Here is a 19,652-nt window from a genome sequence, read left to right on the forward strand (position 1 = left end):
TTGAAAGCATGAAGTATTAAAATAATACACCAACACTAATTTTACACAATCTCTTCCAGAAAAAGATGAAGAGGGACTACTTAACTAATTTTCTGAAGCCAGTATTACCTTGACACAAAAACCAAAGACAGAACAAAAAAGAAGAGGGGTAATACAGACCAGTATCTCTCACTAACTTAGATGTAAAAGTTCTCAAGAAAATTTTAGCAAACAAAATCCAAAACTGTATTTTTTTTAAAGTAATACATCACAACCAAGTACAATCTATTCCAGGCATGTAAGGTTGGTTTGATATTCAAAAATCAGTAAATGCAATCTGCCAAATAAACAGGCTAAAAGAGAAAAATCATATGGTCTATCAGTGTAACAGGAATAGATAGAAACTCCCCCAAAGTCACAAACAGCACCTACAAAAAAACCTACAGCCAACATCATACTTAATGGTGAAAGACTGAATGCTTTCCCTCTAATATTAGAAACAAGGCAATAATGTCTACTCCCACCACTTTTATTTAACACTGTACTGAAAGTTTTAGCTCTTGCAATAAGGCAAGAAAAAGAAATTAAAGGCATACCGATTGGAAAAGAAGATATAAAACTGTTTCTATTTGCAGATGAAATGACTGTCTATTTAGGAAATTCCAAGGAATCTTCAAACAAAAAAAATGCTAGAACTAGCGAGTGAGTTCCGTAAGATCACAGAATACAAATCAACACACAAAAATCAACTGTGTTTCTTTATACTGACAATGAACAAGTGGAACTGAAATTAAAAATTAAAAGTACCAGTTACAATTGCTCCTAAGAAAATACATATAGTCTAATAAAACATATATAGGATTTTTATGATGAAAAGTTATAAAATGTTGATGAAAGAAATCAAAGAAGACCTAAACACTTGGAGAGACATACTGTACTCATGGATTGGAAGAGTCAACATAATAAAGATGTCAATTTTCCCTAAACTGATATATAGGATTAATCCAATTCACATCAAAATCTCAGCAAATTTCTTTGTAGACACCTAAAAGAGCTTACTAATGTGTTGAAAAAGAATAATAAAGGGACAAATCACTCTTCTTGGTGTTAAGGCTTACCATATAGTTGCAGTAGCATGACAGTGTGGTACTGGTGGAGACAAAGACACAAAGAGCAGTGGAACAGATAGAGAACCCAGAAACAGACCCATACGAATATGCCCAATTAATTTTTAACAAATGAGCAAAAGAATTTTAAAGGAGGAGAGACAGCCTTTTCAATAAATGGTACTGGAACAGTGGACATGGTTCACGCAAATATTTCTTAAATGCCCTCCCCTTTGCAATCTAGCTAACAGTTTCTGAAAGCCCAGCTCTTGCAAAAAGCCTCCCAGGCTAAATCTCACATATGTGACAATTTTCAAGTTTTCTCATCAGAACTCCTCCTTCCCACAAAATGCACACTACTTGCAATCCAATATAAAATATTTTATATTTATTCATTGTTTTTAGTTAGTTGTCTATATAAGTCCTTTCATACATCAGAATGCTATTGGATCTAAGACTGTCTTACTTGCCCTCCAAACATAAACAGTACTTAATGAATGATTAAAATGTAAAAATGTGATGTGACAACTGAATTTTAAAAATCCACCAACTAGGGCTTCCCTGGTGGCGCAGTGGTTGAAAGTCCGCCTGCCGATGCAGGGGACACGGGTTCATGCCCCGGTCCGGGAAGATCCCACATGCCGCGGAGCAGCTGGGCCCATGAGCCATGGCCGCTAAGCCTGTGCGTCCTGAGCCTGTGCTCTGCAACGGGAGAGGCCACAACAGTGAGAGGCCTGTATACAGCAAAAAAAAAAAAAAAAAAAAAAAAATCCACCAACTACTACTGCACCCCCATCTCCTTTGAAACAGATAGATGGAATTAAAGAGTCTTTTACAATTAAGAATTGTATTAATTTCTTATCTGATTAAGATGACACTGTTTTTCACGGTCCTGTGACCAGCCTCATCCTATCACAATTTTCCTACGGTATGCAACCAACATTAAACAGAAAGAAAAGAACTGTTTTGACAACTTACAAATCTGAGGCTCACTTCTGGAAAAGTATTTTAATGCTGTCTGAAACTATCAACAAGTCATTGAGAACACAGTATAAACAGGTTACTACTGAATGCCTTCCCTAACCTTGTGCCTCCCAAAGGCAACTTAGTCTGCTAGGAAGGGTTACTGAAGTTTCAAAAATAATGAAAAGCAATTCTTGTTTTCCCTTCACATGTCACTGCTTCCCACCACTCTAGGGGTAGAACACATGTCCAAAGAGAATCAGCTATGGAAGGCAGATCAAACTGAATGATGCTTTTAATCAAAAACACTTTATAGTGCAAATAAAATAAAATAAAATTGTATCAAAACATTGATACAACCCTCATGCAACCCTCAATATGACAGATACCCTAATTTTCCCCAATGAGGAGATATTTTAAAAATCTTTTGACCAACTTGAAATATACAAACCTTTCTATATTTGTATGAAAAGCCTAATGTATACTTATTTTAACTCATTAATTTAGTTTTATGAATGTTTTAAAATCATGAAGCACAAAACTTTTAAAAACAATTTTATTCAAACTTCACATACGTCTTTCAACAAGTGTCATCTCATTACCTTCTTTTTGAGTCATTTAAAAGTAACAAAACTTGAATTATCTTCATTTCCGTTTAAGTTGTTTGAGAAACAGTACTTTTTGAAGTCATATAGAATATTGTCACTGGAAATGTTTCTCCAAGCCACAAACTTCCACTCCCATAATACTAAGACACTGTTTTTTTCCCATTGTTCTATAGGTATATATTGTGATGTGCATAAAGTACTTACAATATTGCTCTTAAAAGTGAGATTTTAAAGGCTTTTTTTTTACAACCTTTGTGAATAGTTTACAACAAATTATGATAGTTAAACAACCCTCCCAAGAATAATTTCTTATCTGTTTGAACTCTTTATTCCACTTTTCCCTCAGGAAACTTCCATAAAAATTCAAAACTAGCACTGACTGGCATCATTTCAAGCCTGTCTTCTACAAACATTATTCTTCTATTCAAAATAAAATTATTGAGCAAGAGCCTCAAAATATTAAAAACTTTGCAAAGTCTCAAATATAAAATGACTTTTTCTGGGAATAATCTTTGAAGAAAACTTTGCTTTTATGTTGAACATATACAGATGAAAAAAATTGATCATATGCCTGTACTGTAAAACACCAAGATAAGGGCTATAAATAAATGCAGTAGGACTTTGGAGATGATAACCTGGACCTCCACTAGACTATGAGCTTCCAGAACAAGCCCTACTATCATTGCTGTATCAGCAGTACCTGGCACAGTACAGGCACTCAATAAACATGCACTAAATCAATCAATTAACAAGGAAATGAAAAAAGAAGGTTTTATGGAGGAAAGGGGACTAAAGCAGGACTATTAAGGAAAGAGACAGAACTGAGCTAAACAGAGACAGAGAAGATCATGATCAAATAAACAGGGCTGTGGTTAATCAGTGTTTGACAAGATTGCTTTCACTAAACATGAACGTTCCATATTCTTCAGTATTGGGTATAATCAAGGCAGATGTGCAAGACATCAAAAGTTAAGAATAGAAGTTATATTTTTAAGATTAACCTGAAAATCAGTACTGTGTTGGAATGGAAGGAAACTCAGCAAGCCATACTAACTACCCAATAAAAACCAGGAGTCTGTAATATCCATGCTTATCAGATGGCCACAGGTATCAAAAGGACTGGCAAATTAGGATATGGAGATCAAGTTTTTGCTTTATACAGTCTCCTATTTGGTCTAAGTGTAAGAAAGTAAGATATAAGTGACCTGAGTTAGGTATCTGGCTGTTGATAAATGTTTAGCTTACATCATCTTACAAAATAAAGCTTTATTCTATATATATTTACCCTATGTTTCCCTTTTTTGCTAACTCTCTTTCTGATGTTATGTTCTTACTGTCATGAAAGGTATGTATTGTCCGGGATAAGCAAGGTATCTTCAAAGATAAGGCACAACAGAAAAGTGGTTTTGCCTATAGCCACAAAATGTGTGGGCTACCTATAAATGCCCAGATCTCAAGACTGAAATAATTCTATGCAGTTCTCTGGCACTCATTCAAAATACAAATTACATCAAAACAGGTACAAGCATATACAAGTATTACCTAGACCATATAAAACAGGTTTCTGATATTAGATGTTCATTTTGGGGGGAACAGGGAGATCACGCTGACTGCAGCTAGAGGCCAATACTCCCATCAGAATAAATGGACTATTTTTTCAATTGCACAAAAGCCAAAACTGGGCATAAACTTAGAAGAATAAGAGATAAAGGTAAATTCTCAGAACAGACATCCTAAGATAGATTAAGGAACCCCCCCCCCACACACACACACACAAAGTAGTTTCTACTAAAAACAACCTACAAGTCTCAATTACTCTGAAAAGACACTAGGTACATTAAGGGGTTTTAGTGCTTCATTTACTTGGGAAAATGCAGGCTTTCTTTTAGTAAATCATCAAACTCTGATGTAAAAACGGATCACTTCAGCTGCTATGAAAGTAATGTGAAATATTACCCTTGAGGAACCAGCAGTATTAAGAGTGAGAAACTTAACAAAACAAAACAAAACAACTCATCACAAAGTTTTCATCAAAGTAACATCTGGCAACTTAAAACGAGCAACTGAAGAAAATCAGCAATACTTATTAGAGAAGTTTTAAATAGCAGTACACTTCTATTAAAGGACAAGAATACAAACTGAAAACTCACTATATTAAATAACAGCTATATCACAACTAGCCTTATTTTAAAAATCACCAATGGCCTTCATATTTATAACTAAGATGCTTAGTACTTAGAAGAGAAGAATCTAAAATTCTTGTTTATTACTTCTATGTGTTGTGTAATTTCTTTAAAACTCCATAAACACATCAAAGGTCTTCTGGTATCCTTTCTTTTCTATATTAATAAACATCACAGAAGTCACCTTCCCTATTTGGCTGCCCTGGGCTGTTTTTAAGTATTAGGAAAAAAAGTAAAGTCCACAATGTCCCAAAAGACTTCTGATAAACAAGTTAGAAATATGAGGAAGGAGAATAAATTTTCAAATAAAATTTCTGGATGGCAATGCAACATTTTAGGACCTGTCAATCTAATTTTTATTTTTATTTTTTTAAACTAAGCACCTTCCTACCACCAAACAATCACTTCCAAAGGAAAACACAAACACTTTCTGGCAATTTTCCCAGAAATTTTTTTTGCCTTGCCTGTTATACTCAGTACTATCAGTCTGACAAAACAGTTCAAGATTCTGTCCACCTAGCTAAAGTAATATAAACTAAAAACAGAACTTATGTTGTATAAAATAAAAATATAAACACTGTACGTTGTAACACTAGACACAGTGTGTGCATACGTGGGCGTGAGAAGGAGAATAAAAGCAGATGTCAACATTTAACCAGTGGTTATCTAAGGACTCCTAATGTTAATTCCTGACAAATTACTAAGATAACCGCCTAAAATGTATTTTAACACTGTTAACTCATAAGTGACTGATTTTCCTCATATAGGTCCAAAATAAGTATATATCTACTTTTATACAGACCAGGGTTTGAAGAAAACATAAATTTCTCAAACCTCTCTCTTAAAAAGCCTTAACAAAATTTTAGAGGCCCAAAGAGAACACCAAATTTGAAATAGAATTTCCTTTTATAAAAGAGGCAAGCAAAACCTCTGTAAATAAAGCCCTTACAAATTTTAGTTTTTAATTCACTTAATTGTAGATCTAGTTCAATACAAAGAGGTTTAATAAGAGTTACCAGATCATGAAATGAAAAAAGGCAAAATATCAACTCTTAATTTGGAAATAGTTCTCAAACAACTGAGAACACAGTTTGATTATATTTAGTAAGTTTTTAAAAACACGTATATTTACCAGCTTCACTCTTAAGAAACTACTGATCTCTTAGCTCTTAAAAGATTAAAATACTCAGTTAATTTTCTATGATATTTCTATAACTATTACCCCACCCTCCAAAAATGAAAGATTCATTTGCTACTTAATTCATAAGAGAAAAGGGAAAGCCCTTAAGACTAATAACCCTTTTAAAAAAATCCCTAAATCACAACAATACAAAACATGCACCCTTCCTCTAAAACCCAGAGAAAACTAAGCAAAAATTTCAGGTAAACATTCTAAATCAAATGAATATTTGATTCTAGGTTACAGTTACTGGCCTCTTGTGTAAAATTTGTAAAAGCTGTATTTGTAAAAGTCATGTTTGCCCATTTTAAAGATAAACACATCCATCTAATACCTTTCATCCATCTCTACCTTTCTGTGGAGCAAAATTTTTAAAGAACCTCATTTTTTAAACTCTTTTTTAAGCACAGAAGATGCTCTACCCCTGGCTTGTTCAATAAAAGATGCTAACTTAATCTGTGCTGAATTACTAAACACTAAATAACAAAAGACATCCATTATAAAGTTCTCCCCCAAAAGAAAGAAAAATTTCTTTAAAAGTAACATCTTTACACCCTTAAACGTAACCGTTCTCATTCTCTTAAGGAATGACTTGACATCTTTTTAGGCAGAAATATACTTTAAGTTGGTATATTTTGTTGGTAGCCTGGAATAAAAGCATTGATTTTATCATCAACCGCCAAAGAATTTCATTTTCCTGAATACATAAAGTTTATATAGAATAATAGGAAACAGGAAAAGAGCAAACCACAAAACTCCAAATTTGTGATTCAACTGACTAGAACCTGGGAACACATTTAAGATTACTTTTCTAGGACAGTCCAAGAAAACCTGGCAACTTTCCAGACCTCGACCTCCCTGTGCCTTTTTAATAATTGGGGGGGGGGGGGGGGGCGGGTAATGGTTGTATGAAAAGACCTGCTTTCTTCTAATTTTAACCAATATAAGTAGGCTTCTTATAACATTATGAGGGAGAGATTTCTACAAACAAAGAACAAGAAAAACAGAAGCCCAATGTTTTCCCCCTCACAAATTAGAAAATTCCACCCTTCTACCCCTCTGCCCCTTGGCGGGACACTTTTAAAATCTACTTTGGTGACACACTACATGAAATCTTAAGAGGACATTATGTCTTTCACACAGGTAGAGCATCTTCCACATTCAACAAATATATAGTGCTCGTAAGGCATTTTGATATTTAAGTACTAAACAAAATAGTAAAAAAAAAATATTTTCAAAATTTGAGATACCTTTAACCTCAACCTGGGAAAAAGAAAAAAATGAGTCCTAATTTTCAAAACAAGACACTAGAAGTAGAAAGCAGGAGAGAAACTTACAAATCTTTAGATATTTCTGAACTTCAATTAAGGCTTATTCTAATTCCTCCTGTAAGGTAAAAATGGGAAGGCACAAACGATAAATAAATGATCAGAAGGTCACAAAGACTAGGGAATTTCAAGTATGCTTCTTTAGCAATGTATTTTATTTAAAAGAAAAAACTCATGTTATTGCCTCTAAAAAAGTAGGATTTTGTGTTGGAACTGAATTTGGAAGATAAAAAGATGACTAAAAAAATATAAAATTTGAATGAGATATCCTGACAGCATACAAAAGAGCTCACTAGTCATCACTGCTTGGTATTACAGAACTGCCACACCACCAACTCCTTATTAGTAGACAGGTAGTACAGACACCTTAGAAAGCAAATAAACCCTCCATACAGGCCTTCATACTAGCTATAAAGAAACCATACTTTCATACTAGCACCCTTAAATGAATAAAACAATAAAATAATGTTACCTAGCTTGTCAAATGAAAATTTATAGATAACTGACATCAAAAAAAAAAAGAGCAAAATAATTTTGTCATAAGAAATCAAATTGTAAAAAAATCTAAGCTAGTTTTTGAAGGCAGTGAGTGTCAGCAGAGTAAGAAGGTTATACTGCAAGTTATACTGCAAGTCACCAATCTCTCTCCCTGCGCTAGGGCAATAGCCTCCCTAACTGATTTCCCAGGTTCCACTTTTACCCTATTCAAACAAAATCAAGTCACTCCCCCACTTTAAAGCCATTCAATGGCTTTCCACTACCCTTGGCCTTAAAATAAAATTTGAACAAATCCTATAAGGCCTTCCACAGTTTGGCCTCTGCCCAGCCTTAATTCACACCAGACAAGTGAAGTTCTTTCTTGGAACATCAAACTCCTTCAGGCCTTGATACATTCTTTCTACCACCGCCTCCCCATCCCTAACCCCTTTTAATGGGTGAGATACTGGAGTGGAGTAAGCATTGAAAAAATGCTTGGAAAAGTTTAATAGAGTTACCAGATCATGAAATGAAAAAAGGCAAAATATCAACTCTTAATTTGGAAATAGTTCTCAAACAACTGAGAACACAGTTTGATTATATTTAGTAAGTTTTTAAAAACACATATATTTACCAGCTTCACTCTTAAGAAACTACTGATCTCTTAGCTCTTAAAAAATTAAAATACTCAGTTAATTTTCTATGATATTTCTATAACTATTACCCCACCCTCCAAAAATGAAAGATTCATTTGCTACTTAATTCATAAGAGAAAAGGGGAAAGCCCTTAAAACTAATAACCCTTTAAAAAAAATCCCTAAATCACAACAATACAAAACATGCACCCTTCCTCTAAAACCCAGAGAAAACTAAGCAAAAATTTCAGGTAAACGTTCTAAATCAAATGAATATTTGATTCTAGGTTACAGTTACTGGCCTCTTGTGTAAAACCTGTAAAAGCTATATTTGTAAAAGTCATGTTTGCCCATTTTTAAGATAAACACATCCATATAGTACCTTTCAACAGCTACCAAAGTTGTTTTAGATGTTGGCTTGTCTGAATCTTATAAAAGAGTAGCAGGAATAGTAAAAACCAGATTAACACACTCATTCTTATTTAATATTACAAAGTATATTCTATCTAAATCTTTCATGTTTACAATTTTAAAACATTTCCTTCAAATCTCTTCTAAACTTGAAGAAAACATTTTTTTCTTGAACACTTTAATAGACTTGCTATATTAATACTGCCCAGATCTAACAATTTTGTTCTATGTTACTTACCACAAAAGAATTATTAATAGTATCTCAATAAAATTTTCCCTCCACAACTTAATGGAACAAAATATATATACTACAGGCAATAATTTTTACTATAAGTATTCATACTTCTCTGTACAGGCATACCTCGGGGTTCGGGTTCCAGATAACTGCAACAAAGTGACTATCGCAATAAACCAAGTCGCACAAATTTTTTGCCTTCCCAGTGCATATAGAAGTTATGTTTACACTATACTGTAGTCTATTAACTGTACAAAAAGCATTATGCCTGAAAAGACAGTGTACATACCTTAAGTAAAAAATACTTTACTGCTAAAAAATGCTAACCATCACCTAAGCCTTCAGTGAGTCATAATCTTTTTGCCAGTGGAGGGTCTTGCCTTGATGTTGATGGCTGCTGACTGATCAGGCTAGTGGTTGCTGAATCTTTGGGTGACTCTGGCACTATCTTAAAATAAGACAACAATGATGTTTGCCACATCAATTGATTCTTCCTTTTATGAATGATTTCTCTGTAGCAGGCAATGCTGTTTCATAGCATTTTACCCACAACAGAACTTCTTTCAAAATGGGAGTCAATCCTCTCAAACTCTGCAGCTGCTTTATAAACTAAGTTTATACAATATTCTAAATACTTTGCTGTTATTTCAACAATCATCATAGTGTCTTCACCAGGAGTAGATCCCATCTCAAGAAACCACTTTCTTTGCTCATCCATAAGAAATAAATCCTTATCCATTCAAGTTTTATCATGAGGCTGCAGCAATTCAGTCACATCTGCAGGCTCCACTTCTAATTCTAGTTCTCTTGCTAATTCCACATCTGCAGTTACTTCCTCCACTGAAGTCTTGAACCCCAAGCCCCTCAATCTGTGAGAGCTGGAATCAACTGCTTCCAAATTCCTGTTAATGTTGATATTTTCACCTCTTCCCATGAATCACAAATGTTCTTAATGGCAGCTAGAATGGTGGTGAATCCTTTCCAGAAGGTTTCCAACTTACTTTGCCCAGATCCATCAGAGGAATCACTCACTATCTATAGCACCCATGGCCTTATGAAATGTATTTCTTAAATAATAAGACCTGAAAGTTGAAATTACTCCTTGATCCATGGGCCACAAAATGGATACTGCATTAGCAGGCATGAAAACAACATAATCTCATTGAGCATCTTCATCAGAACTCTTGGGTGACCAGGTGCATTGTCAGCGAGCAGTAATATTTGAAAGGAATCTTTTTTTTTTTCCCCCTAAGCAATAGGTCTCAATAGTGGGCTTAAAATATTCAGTAAACCATGCTGTAAACAGATGTCCAGGCTTTGTTGTTCCATTTATAGAGCACATGCAGAACAGATTTAGCATAATTCTTAAGGTCCCTAGGATTTTCATAATGGTAAATGGCATTGGCTTCAACTTCAAGTCACCAGCTGCATTAGTCCCTAATAAGAGAGTCAGCCTGTCCTTTGAAGCTCTGAAGCCAGGCACTGACTTCTCCTCTCTAGCTATGAAAGTCCTAGATGGCCTCTTCTTCCAATAGAAGGCTGTTTTGTCTATACTGAAAATCTGTTCTTTAGTGTAGTCACCTTCATTCATTATCTTAGCTGGATCTTCTGGAAAACTTGCTGCAGCTTTTACATCAGCACTTGCTGCTCTCACCTTGCAGTTTGATATTATGGAGACAGCTTCTTTCCTTAAACTCAGGAACCAACCTTTGCTAGCTTCAAACTTTTCTTCTGCAGCTTCCTCACCTCTCTCAGGCTTCAGAGAACTGAAGAAAGTTAGGGGCTTGCTCTGGATTAGGCTCTGGTTTAAAGGAATATTGTGGTTGGTTTGATCTTCTATCCAGACCACTGAAACTTTCTCCATGTCAGCAGTAAGGCTGTTTTGCTTATCATTTGTGTGTTCACTGGAGTAGCACTTTTAATTTCCTTCAAGAATTTTTCCTTTGCTTTCACAACTTGGCTGTTTGGCACAAGAGGCCTAGCTCTTGGCCTATCTCAGCTTTCAACATGCCTTCCTCACTAAGCTTAATCATTTCTAGCTTTCGATTTAAAGTGAGAGATGTGTGACTCTTCCTGTCACTTAAACACTAAGAGGCCACTGTAGGGTTATTAATTGGCCTAATTTCAATATTGTTGTGTCTCAGAGAATAAGGAGGCCCAAGGAGAGGGGGAGAGATGAGGGAACAGCTGACCGGTAGAGTAGTCAGAATACACACAACATTTAACAATTAATTTCGCCGTCTTGTATCGGTACAGTTTGTGGTGCCCCAAAACAATTACAACAGTAACATCAAAGATCACTGATCACAGATCACCATACCAAATAACGAAAAAGTGTGAAATATTGTGAGTACTACCAAAACTTGACACAGAGACACGCTGTGAGCAAATGCTGCTGGAAAAACAGCACCGCTAGACTTGTTCAATGCAGGGTTGCCACAAACTTCCAATTTGTAAAGTATGCTATATCCATGCAGTAGTTAAGAAATTTGGTTTTCAAAGAGTAAAAGAGCAGCATGATAAAGGTAGCACTAACAGTTTTCATCAAGTATCAAAGGAAGAGCAGAACATAGACATTCTAGACTAGTCTGCTTCAGAAAGCTTTCATATAAACCTCTATAAAGCACACTACTCATAGTTAGTCCACAAATTTTATCACCTTCGCTAATATAACTTGCATTTGAAATGTCACGTTTACATTGAAAACAAGGTATGTCTACTACAACAATAATCAATAGCTGGTAAGATTTCCTATCTAATGAATGATTTTTTTGTGTGTGTGGCTGTGACACGCAGCATGCGGGATCTTAGTTCCCTGACCAGGGATCGAACCTGCACCCCCTGCAGCAGAAGTGCACAGTCTTAACCACTGGACCACCACGGAAGTCCTCTATACGAATGATTAAACTATTTTCTAATAAGCCACCACCTATATACCCCATTAACAAAACCAGAAAAACTCCTCTTTACTTAAACTAATAGTAAAAGGAACTTTTTGCGTTCAGGAGTATGACAGACAACCCCGGAAATGTAGAACTGAAGAAGAGTAAATAAAGTTAAACTATTTACTTTTAAATCTGATAGTGGAAGGGGGTTAACACATTGATACATCCTTGCTTATGTCCTACTAAGTTCAGTACGTTAAATGTCTTAAAAAGAATTGTTGGGCCCACCCTGAGTGCCATTCCACCATTTTTTCAACATCCTCCCACCCAGAAATGTTTATATCTACCATTTTCTTAAGGAACAAAGATCCACAGAACCCTAACAACTATCAGGGCTGTTCCCAGTCTTTTATTTGTGAAACATTTAAACATGAGGTTAAAAAATTCTTATTAGTAAGCCACTGAAAGATACCAAAATAAGATTCAAAAAAGTTCAAATATAGGGCATTTTCCTCCAAGTTAAAAGCTACTTTTCCAGTGCCAGAAACTAATTAAGGACACAGCTGGCCAATGTGTAGGTTTAGGGCTACCCTAGAAATAGAAATCTGGGTTCAGACGTGTAGCAAAAAGCAAAGGAATTCAGAGACACAAAAACTTTAGCAATAATGCTACTGTTGTTGCCCTTTTTTTGATGTATTTGTGCACTGAGGAGATGGAGAAGGGACAGGAGCAACCGGAGATAAGAAAAGGATGGAGATAAAAAGCAGTTGAAAGGACATGGGGAACAACTGCAACCATCCGAGTTGTTCTCTGTTAAGCAGCTGGCTGGCTGGTGACTCAGGGGTCAACAATTCTAATCCCTGGCCTTCACTGAATCTGAAAACCAATTCCTGGTGGAATTTACACACCCTCTTCCCAGTTAGCACTTATACCCACCTGCCCCAATTTTCAGTGAAGAACAATTTTGCTTTTTAAAAACAAACTAAGAACAGGGAATGACTGCAATAAAAGTTTGAGCCCAACAGGAACTTAAGTATCAATAGGTATTAAAAGCCTCATAAGTCTGATGAAGAGAATGCAAGTGATAAGCTGATGAAAATTATGTCCTAGGTGCCACAAAATCTATGATCTCTCTTTAACATTAGCATTTTTCAAATATAAATTAGCACTTACAGCATATACCTAACACTTGAGAAGAGGTTTAGGAGTAAATACCTAAGAGAAAAGGCAGCAGCACTGGTATAAGTAAAGAAAATGGGTTTTATCAAACCAATTTTTAATTTTTTACTTAGTCTGGTACTTAGGAATTTTAAATCTGTAATAAGCGATTTCATTAATTATACCATACAGTAAAAAGGGAAACCAAGAAGCCAGGGTAAGAGACAAAAATTGAGATATATTACAAGAAAAACAGAAGTAACAGTGATTGAGCAGACTGTTTAAATAAGAAACAGGAAAAAGGACCAAAAACTGAGGATTGTTCATGGGAATAAAGGCATTTAATCAGTTCAAGAGGTGAACGCTAGTGTTGCAGATCATGCTTGCAGGAGCACAGTACTAGGCATGCAATAAAGCTCAACAGCTTTTCTAACAGAAGTACTACACACTGCCTATCTTATTTTCTGCTTCCCTATTTATTTTGCCACAAAATCTTAAATTTTCACTAATGGATGGTAACATTTTGGAATCCCTGAAACTAACTTTAAAAGGAAGGCTAAGAAGTATAGACTCAGTCAAGATCCAACAATGTCCTACGATTTTCTTTCTTATAAAAATGTTTTCTGCGATATTAAACAGCTTTAACCTGCAGGTGGTAGATTTGTCCCTTCATTTGACAAGATGGTAACACCATCTTGAGTTCCTATGGGAAAAACATACACAAACACATGTAGAGTTCTAATGTGCAATATTTTTATGTTCACTTTCAAGCTGGAAGCAAACTATTCCTAATTTATGTTGTGCAGCCAGTGCCTACAAAATTTATGCCTCTAGAGGAAACAAGAAACAGAGCCATGCTTCTCAAAGTGTGGGCCATGAACAACCTCCATCTAAATCACCAAAACACTCATTTCTGGCCCCAGTCCAGACCAACTAAATTGAATTCTCTAAAAGTGTGCTGTCTGGTCAACACACTGCATGCTTAAAAACCATTTAATAAGTATTTCTATATATTAAATTATGTGTAGGGATTAGACACCAAAATAAGAATGTTTTAAAGCATGAAACGCTATAACCAACACAAAGTATATACCCAGTAACAGTCTGCCCTCTCTGGAAATGGAAAAAATGGGGGATTATATTTTATCCCCAGAAAACACCCTAGTAGTGGGGGTGGTTTTTTTGTTTGTTGAGAGCAGAGGGTTTAATTGATGGAACAGTATGAAAGTACAGATAATCCCTAAATAGGACAACCTAAACAACTGAATCACAAAAATTCTTTTAAAAAATTATTCCTAATATTATTAGGAATTATTATTCCTAGTATTAAACACTTTAATGCCTAAATTAAAAAATTAGAACAGGGACTTCCCTGGTGGCGCGGTGGTTAAGAATCTGCCTGCCAATGTAGAGGACACAGGTTCAGTCCCTGGTCCAGGAAGATCCCACATGCCACAGAGCAGCTAAGCCCGTGTGCCGCGACTACTGAAGCCCGCGCACCCTAGGGCCCACGTGCCGCAACTACTGAGCCCGCATGCTGCAACTACTGAAGCCCGCGTGCCTAGAGCCCATGCTCCGCAACAAGAGAAGCCACCGCACTGAGAAGGCCGCGCACCGCAACAAAGAGTAGCCCCCACTCGCCGCAACTAGAGAAAGCCTGCGCGCCGCAACGAAGACCCAATGCAGCCAAAAATAAATAAATAAATTTTTTTAAAATGTATTACAATCTATAGGAGTCTAAAATTTAATTATCTTTTCACCTAAACTTATGTTTACAAACTGAAAGATATCTTACTTGATCCTCACAACAATCCTACAGGGGAAATAGGAATAGATATCATTATTCCTATCCAACTCCTACTCTAGGCTTATAATACAATGAACTTACAAAAAAGATCTCAGAATCATCCTTTCTGGTGGTTCTCAAACTAGATGCGGTGTGGATCAGCTATACCTGAGTGCAAAATAAAACTTCCTTGGCTCTACTCTCAGAGATTGACTCAGTGGGTATACAGTGGAGATCAAGAAACTGCATTTTTATCCAGTACTCAAGGTGATTCTAATGCTGTGAGGTCCTCAAACCAGAGTTGGAGAAACACTAATCAATTCAATTCTAATTGAGTCCCAGAAAGATAAAGTGATTAGGTCACTGTGGTGGAGCTGTGACTCAATTCCAGATTTCTGTTCTTTTTTTCACTATCCAAACAATTCACAAAACAAGACTTAGAAAGTCTTTCTTCACTTAATAGGAATTACACATAAAGAAATTTTCATCAACTGTTACCAACCTAAACTCTGAAAACTGCTTTGAGGGGTAATAGCTCAGAAGATGTGGTGTAAGCATGTATTCCAAGAAAACACTATAGTATCTCTTTTTCCTCCCTCTGGATATTCCAAACTAAGAGGAATAACAGGAAGATGTGTCATACTGGCCAAAGTCACTGAATACATAATCTTATTCAATCCATGTAATTCTATGAAGTAGATGCTATTTCTGCCCATTTTATGGATGAAGAAACTGAGGCTTGGGTGGTTTTACCTCACCAAGGAACGTAAAGTTAATGGTCAGGACAGGACTGGACCAAAATTGAAAGTATGAGCTCTTAACCTCACTTACATACTGTGGCCAATGTCCCCATCACTAGGTCCTCTTATTCACTGCTTAAGCAATAAATATTGATATAGTATTCTGCATAATCTTTCATTTGCTCTTAAGTCACCAAGAACTTGGTCCAGTTCCTATTTCATAAAAATCAATCATTTACCTCAGACCCTTCCTCTCTACTATATTAGTGTAAATCATCCTCCCCTGCCTCCCTGCCACCCACACTATTTCTCTGCAATCAATTTTGCCTGTTGATCTCAGTGGTTTTTCTTGGGTGCCATTATGAGTAGCTACTGCTTTCCTCCAAACTATAATGACATAGCCTAGGCTAAAAAGCCCTTAGTTGGGAAAGCTGTTTTCCTTAAAATGATAATTATTTTGTTCTTCTTATAGAATACTGGCCATTGTCAAGTCCTGCCATTTCCTATTTTCACCTTCTTTTGAATCTCTGCTGTTTTCATCTTCCAGCTGGTTTCCCACCATCTACCAAAGTTCTTTCACACCAGTTTCTCAATCTGACTCCCTCCTGAAGTTACAAACCATTTCATACAAAATTACCTGCACCAAGTGTATCTTAGAGATTCAGCAAACACTCTACGACACCTGAGTTGTCCAATACAGTAGTCACTAGCCATGTGTGGTGACTGAGCACTAGAAAGATGGCTAATCTGAATTAACATGTGCCGTCAGTGTAAAATATACACTGGCTTTCAAAGACTTAGTACAAAAAAAATTAATAATTTTCATACTGATTACATGTTGAAATAATATTTCTAATAAAATGTATTAAATGAAGTATATTATTAAAATTAATCTCACCTTTTTTTCTAATGTTTTTTAATGTGGCTACTAGAAAATCTAAAATTATATTTTTGTATAATTTATATGCTCACAGTATGGCTTGCATTATATTTCTTTTGCAGCACTGCTCTAGACACTCCACCATCCTGAGCTTGATTGGCCCAATGCCCTCACTGTAACACATGCCATATGTGATCTTCTTAGAACATACTCACTCTATCTGTTCAGTCATCTCCTAAAAGCTATAACAATTAGTTCACCCCATTAAAAAATCCAAAACAATGCTTTATCACAAATAATATACATGCACAGTTTAAGGAACATCATCTGGAAATGAAGCTACCATGGATGTCTCCAAAGTGGGAACTACAAGCTAGGTGTCAAGTAAATGAGCTACTCAGAGGCACATAAAACACCCTGCCTATTCTAAAAATAGTCCTCTCTTATACTTGGAAATTATTCTCTGGAATTTTTCTCATTGCTTTTTCTCCTTTGTACATAAAAGGTGCCCCCAAGAAGGTGACGCAATGGCTATCTCTAACAAAGGAAAATCCTAGAAACCATAAAAAGACAAGTAAAACTTCCATCACTAAAAGATCTATACATAAAACCAAATGAATGAGATTTTGGGAGTTAAAGTATATGTTATTAGGAAAGAAAATCATTATAACTTTCAGAAAGGATGCATTTAACAACATCTGTCACAAATCCTACTCAACCAGATGACCTGGAGATAGTAGTAGGTGACTCAGATTCCTACCATGGTCACCTGGTAGCAATTCCGTCAAAGGAAGAAGTCATACCAACACTTCTTTAATTGTATAAGCCAAGAGATGCATCAATGACAAGTTTCCTGAATTTTCAGAAGTGGCAGTGATAAACCAAAACATCAGATGAAAAACCATGGCAATCTGTTAATGTCAGACTGATAAAGAAACAAAAGATAGAGGTTTCTCTTGAGAAATACTCTGAAAATATAAAGCAGAACACAATGTAGGCTACCAATGCTTTAAATCAACTACTTAGCATATTGAATATCCATGGAATCCAACTTTCCATTAAGATATAAGAAGCTTTTTACATCAAGGCATATTTTACTTTTAATTGGGCTTTACATAATGTGTTCAATGTGGAGAAATAATGTATGACTCCTTTTTGATAGGTGCAAAACTGGTAGGCAGGACACATTTAAGAAGTTAACTGTCAATCATTTAAATTTTACTGGGTAGAATATGTACACGCCAAACCATGGGCTCTATGTTTCCAATGCTGATTCAAAGGAGGAAATGGAAAGTATATGATCAGGTTTGCCACTACTTGGGATTAAAAAAAAACTTGCATCAGAGAGCTAGCAATCTTCACCAGTAAGAATTCCTAATACAGCAGCTACTTAAATTGTTTCTCTCCTACTCATGCCAAAGACCAACCAACAAACAAAATCAAGTCACAAGGAATGTTAATGGGAAGTAACAAGAGAAGAGAATGAGCAGAAAAATAAACAAGATCTCATCTTGAAGAAGAGCAAGAAGATGGCACTGTGAGCAGTGTTCTAAGATGATCCCGAAAGCAGGAGGCAAGTTTGTCTTTAAAATGAAATCTTAACAGATGGTTAAGTAGGGGACTCAGTCCTCAGAATATTTATAAAATGAGTTTTTCAATACATATCTGCTCAATTCCACTGAAACCAAAAAGATAGTACAAGGCTTAAAAGCAACTGTTCCACACTTTTTCTTGCTAGGACTTACCTGAAGCAGATAGCACAGCTTTTTACCTTTTTGTTTTCTTTCACAAAATATTGATACATCAGCTTTAAAAATTTATTTATAATTAAATACACCATATATACATAAATGCACAGGCACCTAGGATAGATGTTGTGCAAAATCTCCTATGAAGGATAAGATACAAAACTCTTTATTTAAATAAAACTCTGACTTTAAAAGCAGACCAAATTAAATTATTTCTTGATGTCCCTTCAGGTCCTTAGAATTTAGGTATTAAAATTAAAGAAAGTGATTAGCAGAAGGTAATTAACAATTAATTTAGTAATAATGTACTAGCTTGTCAGCATTTACTCAACAGTGACCAAAAGGAAAAAGAAAATGTCTTCCTAACAAATTCTTAATATCATAAAAATCCACAAGTGTAAGAATTAGAAGTTGCGACATTGCAGGGGAAACACCTTTCCACGTATGTGCTCTGGGCACAGGAGGGGAGTTCCGAACATCAGACAATACCCATATCTAAGCACTCCGAGTAAGCAAAGTGTTATGGAAACACACCAAAAGAAATAAAACAGTCCCTTTCTGCCCTTGGGGAATCTGTAATCCATTCTGAATATCAGATATACCAAAAATTTAGAAATTATTTAAAATAATATTTTTGCTTCGTTGCAAACAAAGTACATGAGGAATGTGAAGACTTAAAGGGATAAAAAGGATTAATTAGAAAAGGCTTCACAGAAAAGAAGCAGTTTATGAAAACTATTCTAGCTATATTTGGAAAGTAAAGATATCTGTCAAAGGAAGAGGGTACTCAAGGAAAAGAATGGCACACATACAGAAAGCAGTCTATACTGAGAAATAATAAAAAACAAAGCCCATTAAAAGGAAAGAAGGAAGAAGTGGGGTCTTCACAATAGAGTGAATGGATTAACAGGAGAAATAAATGAAAAAAGTCAGGGAAAACAGTTCTTGCAACTAAAAGGTGTAGGATAATTACCTATGGTATCAGAGTCCCTCCATAGTGACAGGTCAGCAGGCCTGAAAGTGTAAAGGGTAAATCTCTGTCCTAGGCAGCCCACAGGGTACTAGGATAGGCCAAAGAACTTTACAAAGTGTGACACCTGCTCTCAAGTTGTAAATGCTTGAACAAGAAAAATCAGAAGTGACTTGTTAAATTCAGCACTCTGGCAAGGTATACTTTACTCAAAGACTAATTCAAAAACAGCAGGTAGGTAGAGTTACTTGAGATTAAAAGCACATTTTTGATTAAAGAAGTAACAGAGATCACCAGGTAGAATATTAAAAGGAGGAAGAAATAGGCCAACACTTAACTTGAGGCTATGCTACATGAGATGACCACAATGACTAACAAGC

The 19,652-nt window shown here is 35.7% G+C and overlaps 1 protein-coding gene across 3 annotated transcripts in view; it reads right to left on the bottom strand.

Annotated features, from left to right (window-relative positions):
- ACVR2A (activin A receptor type 2A) overlaps positions 1 to 19,652 on the bottom strand; it is an 86,007-nt gene that overhangs the window by 40,791 nt on the left and 25,564 nt on the right. Inside the window, exon 2 of one of the 3 annotated variants that reach the window (XM_060152943.1) lies at positions 13,795 to 13,851. The exons of the other annotated variants lie outside the window; for them this stretch is intronic. Coding sequence (XP_060008926.1) covers positions 13,795 to 13,851 — 57 coding nt within the window. The remainder of the gene's footprint in view (positions 1 to 13,794; positions 13,852 to 19,652) is intronic. 3 annotated transcript variants of the gene reach the window in all.

The sequence above is a fragment of the Lagenorhynchus albirostris genome, chromosome 6, assembly GCF_949774975.1.
Source record: "Lagenorhynchus albirostris chromosome 6, mLagAlb1.1, whole genome shotgun sequence".
NCBI classification, from domain to species: Eukaryota; Metazoa; Chordata; class Mammalia; order Artiodactyla; family Delphinidae; genus Lagenorhynchus; species Lagenorhynchus albirostris.